Genomic DNA, 22,180 nt, shown 5'->3' with positions numbered 1-22,180 from the left:
TGTAGTGTTGGTCTATATAGGGTACAGTGTTCATGTTGTAGTGTTGATCTATATAGGGTACTGTGTTCATGTTGTTGTAGTGTTGGTCTATATAGGGTACAGTGTTCATGTTGTAGTGTTGGTTTATATAGGGTACAGTGTTCATGTTGTAGTGTTGGTCTATATAGGGTACAGTGTTCATGTTGTAGTGTTGGTCTATATGGGGTACAGTGTTCATGTTGTAGTGTTGGTGTATATAGGGTACAGTGTTCATGTTGTAGTGTTGGTCTATATAGGGTACTGTGTTCATGTTGTAGTGTTGGTCTATATAGGGTACTGTGTTCATGTTGTTGTAGTGTTGGTCTATATAGGGTACTGTGTTCATGTTGTAGTGTTGGTGTATATAGGGTACTGTGTTCATGTTGTTGTAGTGTTGGTCTATATAGGGTACTGTGTTCATGTTGTAGTGTTGGTCTATATAGGGTACTGTGTTCATGTTGTTGTAGTGTTGGTCTATATAGGGTACTGTGTTCATGTTGTAGTGTTGATCTATATAGGGTACTGTGTTCATGTTGTTGTAGTGTTGGTCTATATAGGGTACTGTGTTTATGTTGTAGTGTTGGTCTATATAGGGTACTGTGTTTATGTTGTAGTGTTGGTCTATATAGGGTACTGTGTTCATGTTGTTGTAGTGTTGGTCTATATAGGGTACTGTGTTCTAGAAGGCTGCTGGTTTGTAGTTCATTGTTGGATATTGTGTTAGGAAATAGTGAGTAGATTGGGTCAGCATGTGGGCAGTGGGGTAATAAACTCTAGTGTAGTATAAATACAGTAGAGTACACAGACTGACGGGTAAACAAATACTTTTTGAGCAAACAGTGTTTTTTTAGACAAACTTCAAGAAATAGGTCATTCTAGGAGTTTGTCTGATGGGCATCTGTGATGTCATCAGACTCCCCCCTTGCTTGAGGACCAATACAGGAGCAACGGAGAACAAACTAGGAAGGCCCCCACCCCCATTTGTGCTCTGTCATGACCTACCTGGACCACTTATTGAGATGTGCCATTTTTTCAGGATATCGGGTGTTAAATGAGGTAAAAAGAGACTGGAGTGGCACTTTAAATGCTGTCATCATGTGTGCTGTTATCCATCTTCAGGGCCCTACTTTGTTATAGAGGAGCAAGACACACACATACCAAGACATAGTAACACTTTTTGGCACTGGTTGAGGAATCTGGTTCTATTTGTGTGTCCCTCCCCCTCTCTTTTGTCTGTTTCATGTGAATGGCTGTTTGTGTTCCTCTGTTGTTGTGCTCTGCCAGACAGGAAGCTGCACGGTTTGTGATCTGATCTCTCTGAAGATTCTCTTGACTTCTCTGACCCAATAAAAGTCTGTTTGTTTAGGCAGCTAATTTGATCCTGTTCCCTGGCAGATGCTGCTGCTTGATCAGCCTGCAATGCAGTAATATAACAAACCAGTAAACAAGAAACTTCTCTTGAAAGTCACATACTCTGAGAAAGTTTGGCTTAAGTTGAGACTTATTAAAATACACTATTTATACAAAAGTATGTGTACACCCCTTCAAATTAGTGGATGTGGCAATTCAGCCACACCTGTTGCTGACAGGTATTAAACAAATTGAGCACACAGACAGGCAATCTCCATAGATAAAACAGGAGCTTCATGAAATGGGTTTCCATGGCTGAGAAGCCGCACACAAGCCTAAGATCATGCGCAATGCCAAGCGTTGACTGGAGTGGTGTAAAGCTCGCCGCCATTGGACTCTGGAGCAGTGGAAACATGTTCTCTGGAGTGATGAATCACCCTTCACCATCTGGCAGTCTGACGGACAAATTTTGGTTTAGTGGATGCCCAGAGAACGCTACCTTCCCGATTGCATAGTACCGACTGTTTTTCATGGTTCAGGCCCCTTAGTTCCAGTGAAGGGAAACCTTAACACTACAGTGTACGCTGGCATTCTAGACGATTCTGTGCTTCCAACTTTGTGGCAACAGTTTGGGGAAAGCCCTTTCCTGTTTCAGTATGACAATGCCCCCGTGCACAAAGCGAGGTGCATACAGAAATTGTTTGTCAATCGGCCTACATCAGTACCCGACCTCACTAATTGAAGCAAGTCCCCTCAGCAATGTTCCAACATCTAGTGGAAAGCCTTCCCAGAAGAATGGAGGCTGTTAAATCAGAAAAGTAGGGACCAACTCCATGTTAATGCCTATGAGTCTGGAATGAGATGTTCGACGAGCAGGTGTCCACATACTTTTGGTCATGTAGTGTAGATGTACAGTGTGCCGTTGACAACATTAGGCCAACTAAGAGCCCACAGTTACACTTAAGTGAAATGATTAGAACCATGTTAGTAATACAGCAGAATGAACAGTTGAATCTGACATCCAGTCTGACACAGTCATATAGGGAATGGGATTTTATGCCAGGCCTTACATTAGTATTAGTAGAATTATTCTCATGTGAGGCCACTCTCACTCTTCACACACAGACTAGAGGAGACTAGGTTAACCCTTTTTAAAGTCTCCATCTATCAGTGGGCTCTGACAGGTGTCTGACAGGTGTCTGAGAGCACAGAACACTCTCTTTGTGTTTCATAATACTTCATCACCCAGAATCCCTCAGAATTTAAATGGTATCAACCCTACCTCTCTCGCTCTGTTGCTCTTGCTTACTCGCCCTCTCTCTCTAATATTAATCCTCCCTACGGTTTGTAATACTGACATGTCTCATCCTCTCCTCTGTAGTGTTGGCAGATAACCTGAAGTCCAACCCGGGCATCAAGTGGCAGTACTTCAGCTCAGAGGAGGGCATCTTCACTGTGTTTCCCGCCCACAAGTTCCACTGCAAGGGCAACTACGAGCACCGTAGCAGGTACAGTACAACTAAATGACTAAAATGTTACACTTCCAGACCAGCAATACAATTACACACCTAGATTAACAGTACAATCAACTAGCCCTAAACACATGGGCAAGAATGGAGAAATGATTGTTACATAAATCATCAACCAATCAAATGTATTAATAAAGCCGTTCTTACATCAGCTGATGTCACAAAGTACTGTACAGAAACCCAGCCTAAAACCGCAAACAGCAAGCAATGCAGGTGTAGAAGCACGGTGGCTAGGAAAAACTCCCTAGCAAGACTAGAACCTAGGAAGAAACCTAGAGAGGAACCAGGCTATTATAACAGAGATTATAACAGAACATGGCCAAGATGTTCAAATGTTCATAGATGACAGCAGGGTCAAATAATAATAATCACAGTGGTTGTAGAGGGTACAGGTCAGCACCGGTCAGGAGTAAATGCTGTCACTAGAGAGTTGAAAACAGCAGGTCTGGGACAGGTAGCACGGCAGGTGAACAGGTCAGGATTCCATAGCCGCGGGCAGAACAGTTGAACTGGAGCAGCAGCACGGCCACTTGCACAATTGGTGGCAGACTAAATACTTTTTTGCCTCACTGTGTGTATATATAGTTAAATGTATCACTTTCTTTTTATATGTATACAGTGGGGCAAAAAAGTATTTAGTCAGCCACCAATTGTGCAAGTTCTCCCACTTAAAAATATGAGAGGCCTGCAATTTTCATCATAGGTACACTTCAACTATGACAGACAAAATGAGGGGATTTTTAATGAATTTATTTGCAAATTATGGTGGAAAATAAGTATTTGGTCACCTACAAACAAGCAAGATTTCTGGCTCTCACAGACCTGTAACTTCTTCTTTAAGAGGCTCCTCTGTCCTCCACTCGTTACCTGTATTAATGGGACCTGTTTGAACTTGTTATCAGTATAAAACACACCTGTCCACAACCTCAAACAGGATTTTTTTTTCTCATTTTGTCTGTCATAGTTGAAGTGTACCTATGATGAAAATTACAGGCCTCTCTCTCGTCTTTTTAAGTGGGAGAACTTGCACAATTGGTGGCTGACTAAATACTTTTTTGCCCCACTGTATGCCCTACTAGCATCACGGTTCTGACTTAGAATATGCAACTACAAATACCTAGGTGTCTGGTTAGACTTTAAACTCTCTTTCCAGACTTACATTAAGCATCTCCTATCCAAAATTAAATCTAGAATCCTACCGATCCTCGACTTCGGCGATGTCATTTACAAAATAGCCTCCAACACTCTACTCAGCAAATTGGATGTAGTCTATCACAGTGCCATCCATTTTGTCACCAAAGCCCCATATACAACCCGCCACTGCGACCTGTATGCTCTCGTTGGCTGGCCTTCTCTACATATTCGTCGCCAAACCCACTGGCTCCAGGTCATCTATAAGTCTTTGCTAGGTAAATCCCCACCTTATCTCAGCTCACTGGTCACTGTAGCACGTGCTCCAGCAGGTATATTTCACTGGTGATACCCAAAGCCAACCTTTGGCCGCCTTTTCTTCCAGTTCTCTGCTGCCTGTGACTGGAACGAAACGCTAAAGTTGGAGACTTTTATTTCCCTCACCAACTTTAAACATCTGCTATCTGAGCAGCTAACCGATCACTGCAGCTGTACATAGCCCATCTGTAAATAGCACACCTAATCCCCATAATGCTATTTTTTTGTTAGCTTTTTTGCACCCCAGTATCTCTACTTGCACATTCATCTTCTGCACAACTATCACTCCAGTGTTAATGCGAAATTGTAATTTTTCCCTAATCTCACTACATTTACACACACTGTACATAGACCTTTTCTATTGTGTTATTGACTACATTTGTTTATCCCATGTGCAACCCTGTGTTGTTTTTGTTGCTTTGCTTTATCTTGGCCAGGTCGCAGTTGTAAATGAGAACTTGTTCTCAACTGGCCTACCTAGGTAAATAAAGGTGAAATAAAAAAAAATAAGACCTGCGCTTATAACTTCAAATTATTTTTCTAAAAGATGAGGATGTTTTCTTGGGGGAGGTCGGGCAATGTAATTATGTCCATGAGAACAAAACATCACATCTGTAATTTTAATCCCGTCCGAATCTGCCATGCAGTGGTGATTTTAGCATGTAAATCTCTTTGGGGCAAACCCCAATTTATTTTTATTTTTTTAGATGCATGCCAGCAAAGCCACCACACAACACTAAACAATACATTAATTAGATTATAACAGTAACAAATGGTGCCCACAAAATGTTAGGGCCTTCATAAAGCTGTCACAACAGCAGAGTCCCAACAGCAGTCCCAAAACCTCACCACTGCCCCAGCTGGCTATTCAGCCTCATTTACTGCCTTTAAAAAAAACATAGCTGATATGGATGACTTGCTTAAACAAATGTGTTTTCTACAGTCAATTGAGATGTACAAACTATGGCATAACGGGACGACGAGCTTATGAGGCAATCTGTAGTTTTTCGATTAAGACAGTAATGAGCGAGCTAGGACACGTAGTCGATATAACTATTTGTTCAGCACTTTTGAAAAGTACAGAGACTTAATTCAGAACATGGACCGTTTTTACAGTATTCTCCCTGTACACCAAGTCATAACCGTAGGATAAATGAAGGGGGCATATAAGCAGAAAATGAAAGCTCTTACAATATTCAATCATTACATTTTTCTGAAACAGTCTATAGGATAGAATTGCACCACCAAGTCAGAACAGTAGGCTAAGTTATGAGGGGGAAAAGGGACCAAATGTATCAGGGTGAGGCAACTTACTACACAACATACACCTAGTATTACTTTCTTAGCTACTGTATACATAAACTTAGCAAAAAATAACGTCCTCACACTGTCAACTGCGTTTATTTTCAGCAAACTTAACATGTGTAAATATTTATATGAACATAAGATTCAACAACTGAGACATAAACTGAACAAGTTACACAGACATGTGACTATCAGAAATTGTCCCTGAACAAAGGGGAGGTCAAAATCAAAAGTAATAGTCAGTGTCTGGTGTGGCCACCAGCTGCATTAAGTACTGCAGTGCATCTCCTCCTCATGGACTGCACCAGATTTGCCAGTTCTTGCTGTGAGATGTTCCCCTGGAGTTCCTGGACATTTCTGGGGGGAATGGCCCTAGCCCTCACCCTCTAATCCAACAGGTACCCAGACGTGCTCAATGGGATTGAGATCCAGGCTCTTTGCTGGCCATGGCAGAACACTGACATTCCTGTCTTGCAGGAAATCACGCACAGAACGAGCAGTATGGCTGGTGGCATTGTCATGCTGGAGGGTCTTGTCAGGATGAGCCTGCAGGAAGGGTACCACATGAGGGAGGGTCCGTCATGGTCTGTCGACGATAAACGCGAGTCTGACCATCACCACTGGTGAGACAAAACCACTACTTATCACAGAAGAGCACTTTTTGCCAGTCCTGTCTGGTCCAGCGGCAGTGGGTTTGTGCCCATATGCGACGTGATGTCTGGTGAGGACCTGCCTTACAACACGCCCTCAGTTCAGCCTCTCTCAGCCTATTGCGGACAGTCTAAGCACTGATGGAGGGATTGTGCGTTCCTGGTGTAACTCGGGCAGTTGTTGTTGCCATCCTGTACCTGTCCCACAGGTGTGATGTTCGGATGTACCGATCCTGTGCAGGTGTTGTTACACGTGGTCTGCCACTGCGAGGACGATCAGCTGTCCCTCCTGTCTCCCTGTGGCGCTGTCTTAGGTGTCTCACAGTACGGACATTGCAATTTTTTGCCCTGGCCACATCTGCAGTCCTCATGCCTCCTTGCAGCATGCCTAAGGCCCGTTCACTCAGATGAGCAGGGACCCTGGGCATCTTTATTTTGGTATTTTTCAGAGTCAGTAGACAGGCCTCTTTAGTGTCCTAAGTTTTCATAACTGTGACCTTATTTGCCTACCGTCTGTAAGCTGTTAGTGTCTTAACGACCATTCCACAGGTGCATGTTCATTAATTGTTTATGGTTCATTGAACAAGCATGGGAAACAGTGTTTAAACCCTTTACAATGAAGATCTGTGAAGTTATTTGGATTTTTACGAATTGACGTTTATTTTTTTGCTGAGTTGATCTACCTGTCATATTACATCAATTATACAACGGCATATAAAACATTTTTGTAATCACCTTGTTGTGCAGTGCTCACTTGAACAGGAAGGTGGCGCGGCGGTCCTTCATGGGCAAAGTTTGTTATCAAAGTCTGGCATTCTCTGGATTTATGGTGCTTTCAAGACAGCTGATCTTCAGGTCGGAGCTCTAGAAAGAGGCCTGAGTTCCCGACTTGGAATTCCGAGTTGGATAACCGTTCAAAACACATTTTTCCAGTCGTTGCTTGTCCCCCCCACCCCAAGTTCCCAGTTGTATTGAACTGAAGTCCGAGATTTCCCAGGTCCGAGTTTACAGTTGTTTTGAAAGTGGCAGAAGTCATGCTGGATTGACAGCATGGCCAATGTTGAATGTTTATCCTTTTAAGCTTGGTAAAGAGACTTGGACCACACATTCACTCCACTGAATAGCAGGCTAGTGATTGCTTTGCAATGCTTGCAGTTAGCCACTGATTACTTCCAGACCACAAATTGTTGAATTTGAGATTTCCAATTTGTTGTGTAATGACCAATGAGCACCGATACGTTTTATCTATAATTTCTCTTCATATGACAAGGATTGAATAGGATTTGCCAGTTAATTGTCGACTTGATTCATGATGATGACTGCTAGCTAAGATTTTGAAAGTATAATGTTGACATGATCAGTCCAATCAAAGCTGCTGTAGTTATAACGTGATTTGATGTCATTTTGTCTGTGGCCAATGCCCTTGAGTCTTCTTGGAAGGGCACTTCTATTGTAACTCTATGGCAGCACACAAGGGGCTAGAATTCTCGAGCTCTACCTGTAGATTTTGTGGTGATGTAGTGTCCCCATGAGTGACAGAACACTGAGCCTATCACGGCGCAACTAGAGAACATTACCAACCCCTATGCTCCGTATTTTCCACTGGGTGCCTCACCACCACAGAAAGCACTGAGCTAGGCTGAAAAAACTGCATTTTGGAGCTGCCTTACTCAAGAAAGCAAAAAAGAGACCTTGTTTGAATGTCGCTTTATTAACTTGTTTTCTTTGTCGTTTTTTTTATACATTGTTTGTAAACTGATATGTGATATGTATTAACCTTTCTGATCTCCCCATCCCGGATCCGGGATCGTGAATACAGACTCAAGCTCATTACCATAACGCAACGTTAACTATTCATGAAAATCGCAAATGAAATGAAATAAATATGCTAGCTCTCAAGCTTAGCCTTTTGTTAACAACACTGTCATCTCAGATTTTCAAAATATGCTTCTCAACCATTGCAAAACAAGCATTTGTGTAACAGTATTGATGGCTAACGTAGCATTTAGCGTAGCATTTAGCATTAGCATTCAGCTGGCAACATTTACACAAAAAAACAGAAAAGCATTCAAATAAAATAATTTACCTTTGAAGAACTTCAGATGTTTTCAATGAGGAGACTCTCAGATAGCAAATGTTCAGTTTTTCCTGAAAGATTATTTGTTTAGGACAAATCGCTCCGTTTTCTGCGTCACGTTTAGCTATGAAAAAACCCCTGTATCCAGGATTGTGTAAATCTATCAGCAAGCTCATTAGCATAACACGTTAACTATTCATGAAAATCGCAAATGAAATAAATATGCCATCTCTCAAGCTTAGCCTTTTGTAAACAACACTGTCATCTCAGATTTTCAAAATATGCTTCTCAACCATAGGAAAACAATCATTTGTGTAAAAGTAGCTAGCTAGCGTAGCATTTAGCATTAGCATTTAGCGTTAGCATTAGCGTAAGCATCCAGCACGCAACATTTCAACAAAAACATAAAAGCCTTCAAATAAAATCAGTTACCTTTGAAGAACTTCAGATTCAATGAGGAGACTCTCAGTTAGATAGCAGATGCTCAGTTTTTCCAAAAAGATTCTTTATGTATTAGAAATAGCTCCGTTTTGTACATCACATTTGGCTACCAAAAAGAAACGAAAATTCAGTCCTCAAAACGCGAACTTTTTTCCAAATGAACTCCATAATATCGACTGAAAACATGGCAAACGTTGTTTAGAATCAATCCTCAAGGTGTTTTTCACATATCTCTTCGATGATATATCGTTCGTGGAAGTGTGCTTTCTCTCCTGAATCCCAGGAGAAAATGCCCGCACCTGAAGATTACGCACAAATTTAGACAAAGGACACCGGGCGGATCCCTGGAAAATGTAGTCTCTTATGGCCAATCTTCCAATGATATGCCTACAAATACGTCACAATGCTGCCGACATCTTGGGGAAACGGCAGAAGGTCTAAGCTTATTCCTGTCGCATTCACAGCCATATAAGGAGACATTAGAAAACAGAGCTTCAGAAATTCTGCTCATTTCCTGTTTAACGTATCATCTTGGTTTCGCCTGTAGAATGAGTTCTGGGGCACTTACAGACAAAATCTTTGCAGATTCTGAAACTTCAGAGTGTTTTCTTTCCAAAGAAGAAGAATATGCATAGTCGAGCATCTTTTCGTGACAAAATATCGCGCTTAAAACGGGAACGTTTTTTATCCAAAAATGAAATAGCGCCCCTAGAGATGCAACTGGTTAATGCTAAAATAACATGCAAAACAGGCAAAACAATTATAAAATATATAGTTTTAGCTGAGCGGGTGGTCTGCCCCACCTACCCTGAATGGCGGGTCGCCACTGCTGCCTTGTCAGTAATTTTTACATGGCAGGAGAACAACAATTCCAGACAGAATAACCCACTGTTCTCTGATAATACTAGTCCCGTGCGAATTGACATCCCTGTGTTTTGAGAGAAATATCTGGAGTTTGACAGGTGTTGCTCGCGGTTTGCGCAAGAAAACAATAACTGATTGGTTACATTGAAATTTGAAGTGCATAAGCTATATATGAATGGCCTACATGTAGCCCATCAACTTCCACAGTGAATGCTTTTGTTTATATATTTTGTACTTAATAATTGAATATTGCCAAATGCATCAGTAAAACATATTGAGCCTATTTAATGCAACCCTTGCTGTTAATAGATCGCAAAGCAGCATACAACTGACCTACATGTTTGGAAATAATAAGTATGTTTTCTCATCTATAGCCTTAAATGCATCTCAAGTGCAATTGCGCTGTTTAGCTCACATCTGAATGCTGGGAAGCATTTAGTACGTACTGCGGGTCGCTAAAACATCCTAATGAATATGATCACACTTCCTCAATTCAAATATTATGGCCACACTATACCAAAGATGTTTTGGTCTAGTGTCACCAGGATACATGTTGAAATACTGTATCTTCACACTTAGAATAAAAACCTCCAGGCTTCTGTCATAACTTCCAAAGAATTACAGGAGGCAGTTTGGAAAAAAACTAATCCCGACCGAATCGTCCTCTGGATTAACGGACATTCTGGAGTTATAATTAACTAATCAACGTTCTCTAGTAATACTAGTCCCGTGCGAATAGGTCTTTGATCTCATGCATGCGATGCATACGTGCCACGTTAAGAGAGCAAGGGTTACGGGAATATGGAATGTTTTTCCAAAACAAGTGAGGGATTTGGAACTTTTCAGTCAGAAACTGCAGTGATTATGTTGCAGCTTTAGCAACATGGACAGACAGATAAACACTGTTGATGTTCTGTGGTGGTTGCTACAGTAGGGAGGAGAGAGAAACAACGGGTGCTTGTCACACATTCACTTTCTTTTTGTTTTTACACAGCACAGCAAGCCTGAGCACGGCCCGGCACAATCAAATCAATTGCTGGTCGTATTATTTAATCAAACAGTGTGCTTAAAGCATCAGACAAGCTCAGTAAAAATAGTTGATTTGATTAAAACACATAGGATCTGTCAATATATGGATAAATACACGTTTAACATTTTTGTTCAATCGATTGGTCGAAAGAACAGACGACTCTTGGTTGACCAAGATGTTTTTTAGTCTGGGACAGCCCTTGTGTACTCATCACGTGTCTGCGTGTGGGTCCTCGCAGGCCAGTGTACGTGGCGGCGGTGCGGCCCCAGTCCAAACACATCGTGGTGATAATCGACCACGGAGTGACCATTACAGAAACACAGCTCCAGATTGCCAGAGATGCTGCCCTCGTCGTCCTCAACTCTATAGATGAACATGACAAGGTGAGGAGCTCTGCTCTGATTACCCAGCCCTTACTCCCCTCCTTGTAGCCCAATTCCCCAGCCTTTCTGAAACTGATGACCCCTGACAAACCATCCACGTTCTAGATATAACCACCCTTTCTCTCCCTCTGAAGCTAAAACATATTGTGCATATGCCCCGTGATTACAATCCCAAAGTGGTTGTTCATGTTGTCTGTGCATGTCCTCTTCACCAGGTCTCGATCCTGTCCTCAGCGGAGGCTGTGCGCTCCTGTTCTCTGGACCAGTGCTATAAGAGCTACCTGTCTCCTGCCACCAGCGAGACCAAGAGGAAGATGAGCGCCTTCATCACCAACCTCAAGGCCTCCGACAGCCCTACCCAGCATGCACTGGGCTTCCAGAAGGCCTTCCAGCTCCTAAGGAACACCAGCAACGTCACCCGGAAACTCACCAGTAAGAACAGGAAACAGGAAATGCAGTCCCTACGGGCCACTGATGCTACAGGCTTGTTCTATAGCAGGGGTATTCAACTCTTACCCTACGATGTCCGGAGCCTGCTGGTTTCTGTTCTAGCTGATAATTAATTGCATCCACCTGGCGTCCCAGGTCTAAATCAGTCCCTGATTAGAGGGGAATCACCCACCTGGAGTCCCAGGTCTAAATCAGTCCCTGATTAGAGGGGAATCACCCACCTGGAGTCCCAGGTCTAAATCAGTCCTTGATTAGAGGGGAATCACCCACCTGGAGTCCCAGGTCTAAATCAATCCCTGATTAGAGGGGAATCACCCACCTGGAGTCCCAGGTCTAAATCAGTCCTTGATTAGAGGGGAATCACCCACCTGGAGTCCCAGGTCTAAATCAGTCCTTGATTAGAGGGGAATCACCCACCTGGAGTCCCAGGTCTAAATCAGTCCTTGATTAGAGGGGAATCACCCACCTGGAGTCCCAGGTCTAAATCAGTCCCTGATTAGAGGGGATTCACTCACCTGGAGTCCCAGGTCTAAATCAGTCCCTGATTAGAGGGGAAGCACCCACCTGGAGTCCCAGGTCTAAATCAGTCCTTGATTAGAGGGGAATCACCCACCTGGAGTCCCAGGTCTAAATCAGTCCCTGATTAGAGGGGAATCACCCACCTGGAGTCCCAGGTCTAAATCAGTCCCTGATTAGAGGGGATTCACTCACCTGGAGTCCCAGGTCTAAATCAGTCCTTGATTAGAGGGGATTCACTCACCTGGAGTCCCAGGTCTAAATCAGTCCCTGATTAGAGGGGAATCACCCACCTGGAGTCCCAGGTCTAAATCAGTCCCTGATTAGAGGGGATTCACTCACCTGGAGTCCCAGGTCTAAATCAGTCCCTGATTAGAGGGGATTCACTCACCTGGAGTCCCAGGTCTAAATCAGTCCCTGATTAGAGGGGAATCACCCACCTGGAGTCCCAGGTCTAAATCAGTCCCTGATTAGAGGGGAAGAATGTATTAAAGCGGTGGAACTGACTTCCAGGTCCAGAGGTGCGTTTGAGGGTTCTATAGGGAATGCCAATTTGTCAGTTATGTGGCAATGAATGTGACTCGAGGTAGAGGATTTGTGAGAGGAAGGATTTATGCCCAAAATTTGTTTCTGATCTCTCTGTGCTTGTGTGTTCCTGTCAGACACAGACATGGTGATCGTCTACCTGTCGTCTGGCATCACGTCCCGAGACACATCGGAGCATGAGAAGAGAGACACCCTCCGTGTGGTCAAAGAGGAGAACCGCCACCTCAACAACTCCGTCATGATCCTCACCTACGCCCTCATGAATGGTAGGAACCCCCCACCACACACAGTTTGTTTATGATCGTAATCACCCTCCACCACACACGGTCTTCTATGTTCAGAAATCACATTGAGAGTCACTCCAGCAAGAGAAAAGGAAATGCCTTGGTGGTGGCTGGAAGTGGCATTAGTATGTTTATAATGTCAATACAAATCCAATATGTTTTGTAATGTGATTGATGGTGTATCGATCCTGATTAGTAGTGGAATGTGTGTGTTATGGGTACTGCTGCTGGACCTACCCAGCCACCGGGATGAGGGAGAGGTGGGTGAATGGGGGCAGTGCAGACTGGAGAGGTGCTCAGGAACCTCAAAGGCTTTTTGTTTTCTCCTGTGTGTCTGTTATGTCTCCACCTTCCCCTCTCTATTGGCCCTTTTCACCTGTCTCCCCTCCCTCCTCCCCTTCTCCTCATCCTTCGCTCCATGTCCTACACAGAGACCCCTTCACAGTACATGCCTTAGCCTGGAATTAGCACAGATCATGTTCATTAGGAGATTAAAACGAGGGACAACTGAGAGCGCCTTAGTCTAAAGACATCAAAGGGTAGTACGTGACAAAGACAGCCAGGGGCCGCTTGTTTAAAAGGGGCCATGATGAAAAGGATTCAGAAATATGTAATCATCTTGAGTTGATTAGCATAGCACCCAGAAAGCTTTTGTTGTGCAGCACATTGTGAGAAATGCATAGAGCTGTGTGTGTGTGTGCCAGGTGTAAGCTGATGATTGTTAAAGGTGACCAGTGGTCTTTTCTCCCACATCAACTCTGATGTTTGAACTAAGCATGTTTGTCTGTGTCTGTTTTTTGATGAAATGCTAGAACCAGAAGGGCCAAATGGTTGGAGAGTGAAATCTTCAGCTATGGACTGTATTGCCAAACCCTCTAGACTTCCCCCTGGTCTGTGACTGTCTAATACTTCCCAGTCCCACCTGCCTGATTTGTGAACCACAAACAAACTCAATCCATCTAAAATACCTCATCAGACATGAAGAACAGGAGAATGATTTAAAGATATACTTTAAAAGTAGCCAGTAAATCACCCACAGAATCATGGATTTGACAGAGAATATCATCGGCCAAACGTTCATCTATGGCCATTCCAACTATGACCTCTGCTGTCCAGTTTGAGCAGAGCTGTATCCACACATACCAGGCTGTATGGACTTCTTTCACCTCCTGTTGACTCACTCCTGTCAATAGTGCAACATTCTCATGTGTGCAGCATCCTATTATTATCAGACAAGGCCCTAAGTATTAAGGCTTGACTTGATCCCCATTAATCCAATCAGTGATATGGCTGCCATGCATTCCATATTAAGCCCTGTCTTAATGCCAAATGTGCCCAGTGACAGCTGTCTGGGCAGCAATGTTGGAGAGATCATTCTAGGGTGTCCTCTGTTATAAAGTCAATGAATATTCTAGAGGACATTTTCTTACATTGATATCAGTACATTGAAGGACCTCACATCTATGTGTCTGTTCTATGCTGCTCTGCTCTACTTTGTGCCGCTCTGCCCTGCTTTGTGCCGCTCTGCCCTGCTTTGTGCCGCTCTGCTCTACGACGGTACTTTATGCCGCTCTACTTTATGCCGCTCTGCTCTGCTTTGTGCTCCTCTGCTTTGTGCTCCTCTGCTTTGTGCTCCTCTGCTTTGTGCTCCTCTGCTTTGTGCTCCTCTGCTTTGTGCCCCTCTGCTTTGTGCCCCTCTGCTTTGTGCTCCTCTGCTTTGTGCCCCTCTGCCCTGCTTTGTGCCGCTCTGCTTTGTTCCCCTCTGCTTTGTGCCCCTCTGCTTTGTTCCCCTCTGCCCTGCTTTGTGCCGCTCTGCTTTGTTCCCCTCTGCCCTGCTTTGTTCCCCTCTGCTTTGTTCCCCTCTGCCCTGCTTTGTGCCGCTCTGCTTTGTTCCCCTCTGCCCTGCTTTGTTCCCCTCTGCTTTGTTCCCCTCTGCCCTGCTTTGTGCCGCTCTGCTTTGTTCCCTTCTGCCCTGCTTTGTGCCGCTCTGCTTTGTTCCCTTCTGCCCTGCTTTGTGCCGCTCTGCTTTGTTCCCCTCTGCTTTGTTCCCCTCTGCCCTGCTTTGTGCCGCTCTGCTTTGTTCCCCTCTGCTTTGTGCCGCTCTGCTTTGTTCCCCTCTGCCCTGCTTTGTGCCGCTCTGCTTTGTTCCCCTCTGCCCTGCTTTGTGCCGCTCTGCTTTGTTCCCCTCTGCCCTGCTTTGTGCCGCTCTGCTTTGTTCCCCTCTGCTTTGTTCCCCTCTGCTTTGTTCCCCTCTGCCCTGCTTTGTGCCGCTCTGCTTTGTTCCCCTCTGCCCTGCTTTGTTCCCCTCTGCTTTGTGCCCCTCTGCCCTGCTTTGTTCCCCTCTGCTTTGTTCCCCTCTGCTTTGTTCCCCTCTGCTTTGTTCCCCTCTGCCCTGCTTTGTGCTCCTCTGCTTTGTTCCCCTCTGCTTTGTTCCCCTCTGCTTTGTTCCCCTCTGCTTTGTGCCCCTCTGCTTGGTTCCCCTCTGCTTTGTTCCCCTCTGCTTTGTGCCCCTCTGCTTGGTTCCCCTCTGCTTGGTTCCCCTCTGCTTGGTACCCCTCTGCTTTGTTCCCCTCTGCTTTGTTCCCCTCTGCTTTGTTCCCCTCTGCTTTGTTCCCCTCTGCTTTGTTCCCCTCTGCTTTGTTCCCCTCTGCTTTGTTCCCCTCTGCTTTGTTCCCCTCTGCTTTGTTCCCCTCTGCCCTGCTTTGTGCTCCTCTGCTTTGTGCCCCTCTGCTTGGTTCCCCTCTGCTTTGTTCCCCTCTGCTCTACTTTGTGCCCCTCTGCTTTGTTCCCTCTGCTCTGCTTTGTTCCCCTCTGCTCTGCTTTGTGCCCCTCTGCTTTGCGCCGCTCTGCTTTGTGCCCCTCTGCTTTGTTCCCCTCTGCTTTGTCCCCCTCTGCTTTGTTCCCCTCTGCCCTGCTTTGTGCCCCTCTGCTTTGTTCCCCTCTGCTTTGTTCCCCTCTGCTTTGTTCCCCTCTGCCCTGCTTTGTTCCCCTCTGCTTTGTTCCCCTCTGCCCTGCTTTGTGCCGCTCTGCTTTGTTCCCCTCTGCTTTGTGCCCCTCTGCTTTGTTCCCCTCTGCTCTGCTTTGTTCTGCTCTGCTTTGTGCCCCTCTGCTTTGTGCCGCTCTGCTTTGTGCCCCTCTGCTTTGTTCCCCTCTGCTTTGTTCCCCTCTGCTTTGTTCCCCTCTGCCCTGCTTTGTGCCCCTCTGCTTTGTTCCCCTCTGCTTTTTTCCCCTCTGCCCTGCTTTGTTCCCCTCTGCTTTGTTCCCCTCTGCCCTGCTTTGTTCCCCTCTGCTTTGTTCCCCTCTGCTTTGTGCCGCTCTGCTTTGTTCCCCTCTGCCCTGCTTTGTGCCGCTCTGCTTTGTTCCCTTCTGCCCTGCTTTGTGCCGCTCTGCTTTGTTCCCCTCTGCTTTGTTCCCCTCTGCCCTGCTTTGTTCCCCTCTGCTTTGTTCCCCTCTGCCCTGCTTTGTGCCGCTCTGCTTTGTTCCCCTCTGCCCTGCTTTGTGCCGCTCTGCTTTGTTCCCCTCTGCTTTGTGCCGCTCTGCTTTGTTCCCCTCTGCTTTGTTCCCCTCTGCCCTGCTTTGTGCCGCTCTGCTTTGTTCCCCTCTGCTCTGCTTTGTGCCACTCTGCTTTGTGCCCCTCTGCTCTGCTTTGTGCCCCTCTGCTTTGTTCCCCTCTGCTTTGTTCCCCTCTGCTTTGTTCCCCTCTGCTTTGTGCCGCTCTGCTTTGTTCCCCTCTGCTTTGTTCCCCTCTGCTTTGTTCCCCTCTGCTTTGTTCCCCTCTGCTTTGTTCCCCCCTGCTTTGTTCCCCTCTGCTTTGTGCCCCTCTGCTTGGTTCCCCTCTGCTTGGTTCCCCTCTGCTTTGTTCCCCTCTGCTTTGTTCCCCTCTGCCCTGCTTTGTTCCCCTCTGCTTTGTTCCCCTCTGCTTTGTTCCCCTCTGCTTTGTTCCCCTCTGCTTTGTTCCCCTCTGCTTTGTTCCCCTCTGCTTTGTTCCCCTCTGCTTTGTTCCCCTCTGCCCTGCTTTGTGCTCCTCTGCTTTGTGCCCCTCTGCTTTGTGCCCCTCTGCTTTGTGCCCCTCTGCTTTGTGCCCCTCTGCTTTGTTCCCCTCTGCTTTGTTCCCCTCTGCTTTGTGCCCCTCTGCTTTGTTCCCCTCTGCTCTGCTTTGTTCCCCTCTGCTCTGCTTTGTGCCCCTCTGCTCTGCTTTGTGCCCCTCTGCTCTGCTTTGTGCTGCTCTGCTTTGTGCCCCTCTGCTTTGTTCCCCTCTGCTTTGTTCCCCTCTGCTTTGTACCCCTCTGCCCTGCTTTGTGCCCCTCTGCTTTGTTCCCCTCTGCTTTGTTCCCCTCTGCCCTGCTTTGTTCCCCTCTGCTTTGTTCCCCTCTGCCCTGCTTTGTGCCGCTCTGCTTTGTTCCCCTCTGCTTTGTGCCGCTCTGCTTTGTTCCCCTCTGCTTTGTTCCCCTCTGCCCTGCTTTGTGCCGCTCTGCTTTGTTCCCCTCTGCCCTGCTTTGTGCCGCTCTGCTTTGTTCCCCTCTGCTTTGTTCCCCTCTGCCCTGCTTTGTGCCGCTCTGCTTTGTTCCCCTCTGCCCTGCTTTGTGCCGCTCTGCTTTGTTCCCTTCTGCCCTGCTTTGTGCCGCTCTGCTTTGTTCCCCTCTGCTTTGTTCCCCTCTGCCCTGCTTTGTTCCCCTCTGCTTTGTTCCCCTCTGCCCTGCTTTGTGCCGCTCTGCTTTGTTCCCCTCTGCCCTGCTTTGTGCCGCTCTGCTTTGTTCCCCTCTGCTTTGTGCCGCTCTGCTTTGTTCCCCTCTGTTTTGTTCCCCTCTGCCCTGCTTTGTGCCGCTCTGCTTTGTTCCCCTCTGCTCTGCTTTGTGCCCCTCTGCTTTGTGCCCCTCTGCTCTGCTTTGTGCCCCTCTGCTTTGTTCCCCTCTGCTTTGTTCCCCTCTGCTTTGTGCCGCTCTGCTTTGTTCCCCTCTGCCCTGCTTTGTGCCCCTCTGCTTTGTGCCCCTCTGCCCTAATTTGTTCCCCTCTGCTTTGTTCCCCTCTGCTTTGTTCCCCTCTGCTTTGTTCCCCTCTGCTTTGTTCCCCTCTGCCCTGCTTTGTGCTCCTCTGCTTTGTTCCCCTCTGCTTTGTTCCCCTCTGCTTTGTTCCCATCTGCTTTGTTCCCCCCTGCTTTGTTCCCCTCTGCTTTGTGCCCCTCTGCTTTGTGCCCCTCTGCTTTGTGCCCCTCTGCTTTGTGCCCCTCTGCTTTGTGCCCCTCTGCTTGGTTCCCCTCTGCTTTGTTCCCCTCTGCTTTGTTCCCCTCTGCCCTGCTTTGTTCCCCTCTGCTTTGTTCCCCTCTGCTTTGTTCCCCTCTGCTTTGTTCCCCTCTGCTTTGTTCCCCTCTGCTTTGTTCCCCTCTGCTCTGCTTTGTGCCCCTCTGCTTTGTGCCGCTCTGCTTTGTGCCCCTCTGCTTTGTTCCCCTCTGCTTTGTTCCCCTCTGCTTTGTTCCCCTCTGCCCTGCTTTGTGCCCCTCTGCTTTGTTCCCCTCTGCTTTGTTCCCCTCTGCCCTGCTTTGTTCCCCTCTGCTTTGTTCCCCTCTGCCCTGCTTTGTGCCGCTCTGCTTTGTTCCCCTCTGCCCTGCTTTGTGCCGCTCTGCTTTGTTCCCCTCTGCCCTGCTTTGTGCCGCTCTGCTTTGTTCCCCTCTGCCCTGCTTTGTGCCGCTCTGCTTTGTTCCCCTCTGCCCTGCTTTGTGCCGCTCTGCTTTGTTCCCCTCTGCCCTGCTTTGTGCCGCTCTGCTTTGTTCCCCTCTGCTTTGTTCCCCTCTTCCCTGCTTTGTGCCGCTCTGCTTTGTTCCCCTCTGCCCTGCTTTGTGCCGCTCTGCTTTGTTCCCCTCTGCTTTGTGCCGCTCTGCTTTGTTCCCCTCTGCTTTGTTCCCCTCTGCCCTGCTTTGTGCCGCTCTGCTTTGTTCCCCTCTGCTCTGCTTTGTGCCCCTCTGCTTTGTGCCCCTCTGCTCTGCTTTGTGCCCCTCTGCTTTGTTCCCCTCTGCTTTGTTCCCCTCTGCTTTGTGCCGCTCTGCTTTGTTCCCCTCTGCCCTGCTTTGTTCCCCTCTGCTTTGTGCCCCTCTGCTTTGTTCCCCTCTGCCCTGCTTTGTTCCCCTCTGCTTTGTTCCCCTCTGCTTTGTTCCCCTCTGCTTTGTTCCCCTCTGCTTTGTTCCCCTCTGCTTTGTTCCCCTCTGCCCTGCTTTGTGCTCCTCTGCTTTGTTCCCCTCTGCTTTGTTCCCCTCTGCTTTGTTCCCCTCTGCTTTTTTCCCCTCTGCTTTGTTCCCCTCTGCTTTGTGCCCCTCTGCTTGGTTCCCCTCTGCTTGGTTCCCCTCTGCATTGTTCCCCTCTGCTTTGTTCCCCTCTGCCCTGCTTTGTTCCCCTCTGCCCTGCTTTGTTCCCCTCTGCTTTGTTCCCCTCTGCTTTGTTCCCCTCTGCTTTGTTCCCCTCTGCTTTGTTCCCCTCTGCTTTGTTCCCCTCTGCTTTGTTCCCCTCTGCTTTGTTCCCCTCTGCTTTGTTCCCCTCTGCTTTGTTCCCCTCTGCCCTGCTTTGTGCCCCTCTGCTTTGTGCCCCTCTGCTTTGTGCCCCTCTGCTTTGTTCCCCTCTGCTTTGTTCCCCTCTGCTCTGCTTTGTGCCCCTCTGCTTTGTGCCGCTCTGCTTTGTGCCCCTCTGCTTTGTTCCCCTCTGCTTTGTTCCCTTCTGCTTTGTTCCCCTCTGCCCTGCTTTGTGCCCCTCTGCTTTGTTCCCCTCTGCTTTGTTACCCTCTGCCCTGCTTTGTGCTCCTCTGCTTTGTGCCCCTCTGCTTTGTTCCCCACTGCTTTGTTCCCCTCTGCTCTGCTTTGTGCCCCTCTGCTTTGTTCCCCTCTGCTTTGTTCCCCTCTGCCCTGCTTTGTGCCCCTCTGCTTTGTTCCCCTCTGCTCTGCTTTGTTCCCCTCTGCTTTGTTCCCCTCTGCTTTGTGCCCCTCTGCTTTGTTCCCCTCTGCTTTGTTCCCCTCTGCTTTGTGCCCCTCTGCTTTGTGCCCCTCTGCTTTGTGCCCCTCTGCTTTGTTCCCCTCTGCTTTGTTCCCCTCTGCTTTGTTCCCCTCTGCTTTGTTCCCCTCTGCTTTGTTCCCCTCTGCTTTGTGCCCCTCTGCTTTGTGCCCCTCTGCTTTGTTCCCCTCTGCTTTGTTCCCCTCTGCTTTGTTCCCCTCTGCTTTGTCCCCCTCTGCTTTGTTCCCCTCTGCTTTGTTCCCCTCTGCTTTGTGCCCCTCTGCTTTGTGCCCCTCTGCTTTGTTCCCCTCTGCTTTGTTCCCCTCTGCTTTGTTCCCCTCTGCTTTGTTCCCCTCTGCTTTGTTCCCCTCTGCTTTGTGCCCCTCTGCTTTGTTCCCCTCTGCTTTGTTCTGCTCTGCTTTGTGCCCCTCTGCTTTGTTCCCCTCTGCTTTGTTCCCCTCTGCTTTGTTCCCCTCTGCTTTGTTCCCCTCTGCTTTGTGCCCCTCTGCTTTGTGCCCCTCTGCTTTGTGCTCCTCTGCTTTGTGCTCCTCTGCTTTGTGCCCCTCTGCTTTGTGCCCCTCTGCTTTGTGCCCCTCTGCTTTGTGCCCCTCTGCTTTGTTCCCCTCTGCTTTGTTCCCCTCTGCTTTGTGCCCCTCTGCTTTGTTCCCCTCTGCCCTGCTTTGTGCCCCTCTGCTTTGTGCCCCTCTGCTTTGTTCCCCTCTGCCCTGCTTTGTGCCGCTCTGCTTTGTTCCCCTCTGCCCTGCTTTGTTCCCCTCTGCTTTGTTCCCCTCTGCCCTGCTTTGTGCCGCTCTGCTTTGTTCCCCTCTGCCCTGTTTTGTGCCGCTCTGCTTTGTTCCCCTCTGCCCTGCTTTGTGCCGCTCTGCTTTGTGCCGCTCTGCTTTGTGCCCCTCTGCTTTGTGCCCCTCTGCTTTGTTCCCCTCTGCTTTGTTCCCCTCTGCTTTGTTCCCCTCTGCTTTGTGCCCCTCTGCTTTGTTCCCCTCTGCTTTGTGCTCCTCTGCTTTGTGCCCCTCTGCTTTGTTCCCCTCTGCTTTGTTCCCCTCTGCTTTGTGCCCCTCTGCTTTGTGCCCCTCTGCTTGGTTCCCCTCTGCTTTGTTCCCCTCTGCTTTGTTCCCCTCTGCCCTGCTTTGTTCCCCTCTGCTTTGTTCCCCTCTGCTTTGTTCCCCTCTGCTTTGTTCCCCTCTGCTTTGTTCCCCTCTGCTTTGTGCTCCTCTGCTTTGTTCCCCTCTGCTTTGTGCTCCTCTGCTTTGTGCTCCTCTGCTTTGTGCCCCTCTGCTTTGTGCCCCTCTGCTTTGTGCCCCTCTGCTTTGTGCCCCTCTGCTTTGTGCCCCTCTGCTCTGTGCCGCTCTGCTTTGTGCCCCTCTGCCCTGCTTTGTTGCCGCTCTGCTTTGTGTCGCTCTGCCCTGCTTAGTGCCGCCCTGCTTTGTTGCCGCTCTGCTTTGTGCCGCTCTGCTTTGTGCCGCTCTGCCCTGCTCTATGCAGCTCTGCTCTACGCAGCCCTGCTCTGCTCTATGCAGCTCTATGCAGCTCTGCTCTGCTCAATGCAGCTCTGCTCTATGCTGTTCTATGCAGCTCTGCTCTGCTCTATGCAGCTCTATGCAGCTCTGCTCTATGCAGCTCTATGCAGCTCTGCTCTGCTCTATGCAGCTATGCTCTGCTCTATGCTGCTCTATGCAGCTCTGCTCTGCTCTACGCTGCTCTATGCAGCTCTGCTCTGCTCTACGCTGCTCTATGCAGCTCTGCTCTACGCTGCTCTATGCAGCTCTGTGGTTCTCTACGCTGCTCTATGCAGCTCTGTGGTTCTCTACGCTGCTCTATGCAGCAGCAGCATCAACTTGGAGAAGCCTAATTACTGTGACTAAACGTGAACCTAGGTTACGTTGAATTTGACTGCCTTCATGACTCGTGACCGTAATACGGTCACCACAACAGCTCTACTTCCATTCAAATCAAATTACATTTAGATTAATTTAACCTTTCTGATCTCCCCATCCCGGATCCGGGTTCGTGAATACAGACTCAAGCTCATTACCATAACGCAACGTTAACTATTCATGAAAATCGCAAATGAAATGAAATAAATATGCTAGCTCTCAAGCTTAGCCTTTTGTTAACAACACTGTCATCTCAGATTTTCAAAATATGCTTCTCAACCATTGCAAAACAAGCATTTGTGTAACAGTATTGATGGCTAACGTAGCATTTAGCATTAGCATTCAGCTGGCAACATTTACACAAAAAAACAGAAAAGCATTCAAAAAAATAATTTACCTTTGAAGAACTTCAGATGTTTTCAATG

The 22,180-nt window shown here is 47.6% G+C and overlaps 1 protein-coding gene across 2 annotated transcripts in view; it reads left to right on the top strand.

Annotated features, from left to right (window-relative positions):
- The window catches only part of cachd1 (cache domain containing 1), a 155,713-nt gene that overhangs the window by 86,924 nt on the left and 46,609 nt on the right, over window positions 1–22,180 (top strand). For both annotated transcript variants that reach the window (XM_036978626.1, XM_036978627.1), the window contains exons 5-8: window positions 2,750–2,876; window positions 10,952–11,096; window positions 11,312–11,528; window positions 12,725–12,874. In XM_036978626.1, coding sequence (XP_036834521.1) covers window positions 2,750–2,876; window positions 10,952–11,096; window positions 11,312–11,528; window positions 12,725–12,874 — 639 coding nt within the window. The remainder of the gene's footprint in view (window positions 1–2,749; window positions 2,877–10,951; window positions 11,097–11,311; window positions 11,529–12,724; window positions 12,875–22,180) is intronic.

This window comes from Oncorhynchus mykiss, chromosome 5 (assembly GCF_013265735.2).
Source record: "Oncorhynchus mykiss isolate Arlee chromosome 5, USDA_OmykA_1.1, whole genome shotgun sequence".
In the NCBI taxonomy this organism is placed as follows: domain Eukaryota; kingdom Metazoa; phylum Chordata; class Actinopteri; order Salmoniformes; family Salmonidae; genus Oncorhynchus; species Oncorhynchus mykiss.
The sequence above is the reverse complement of the archived record's forward strand: the minus strand, read 5'-3'. Positions and strand labels throughout refer to the sequence as shown.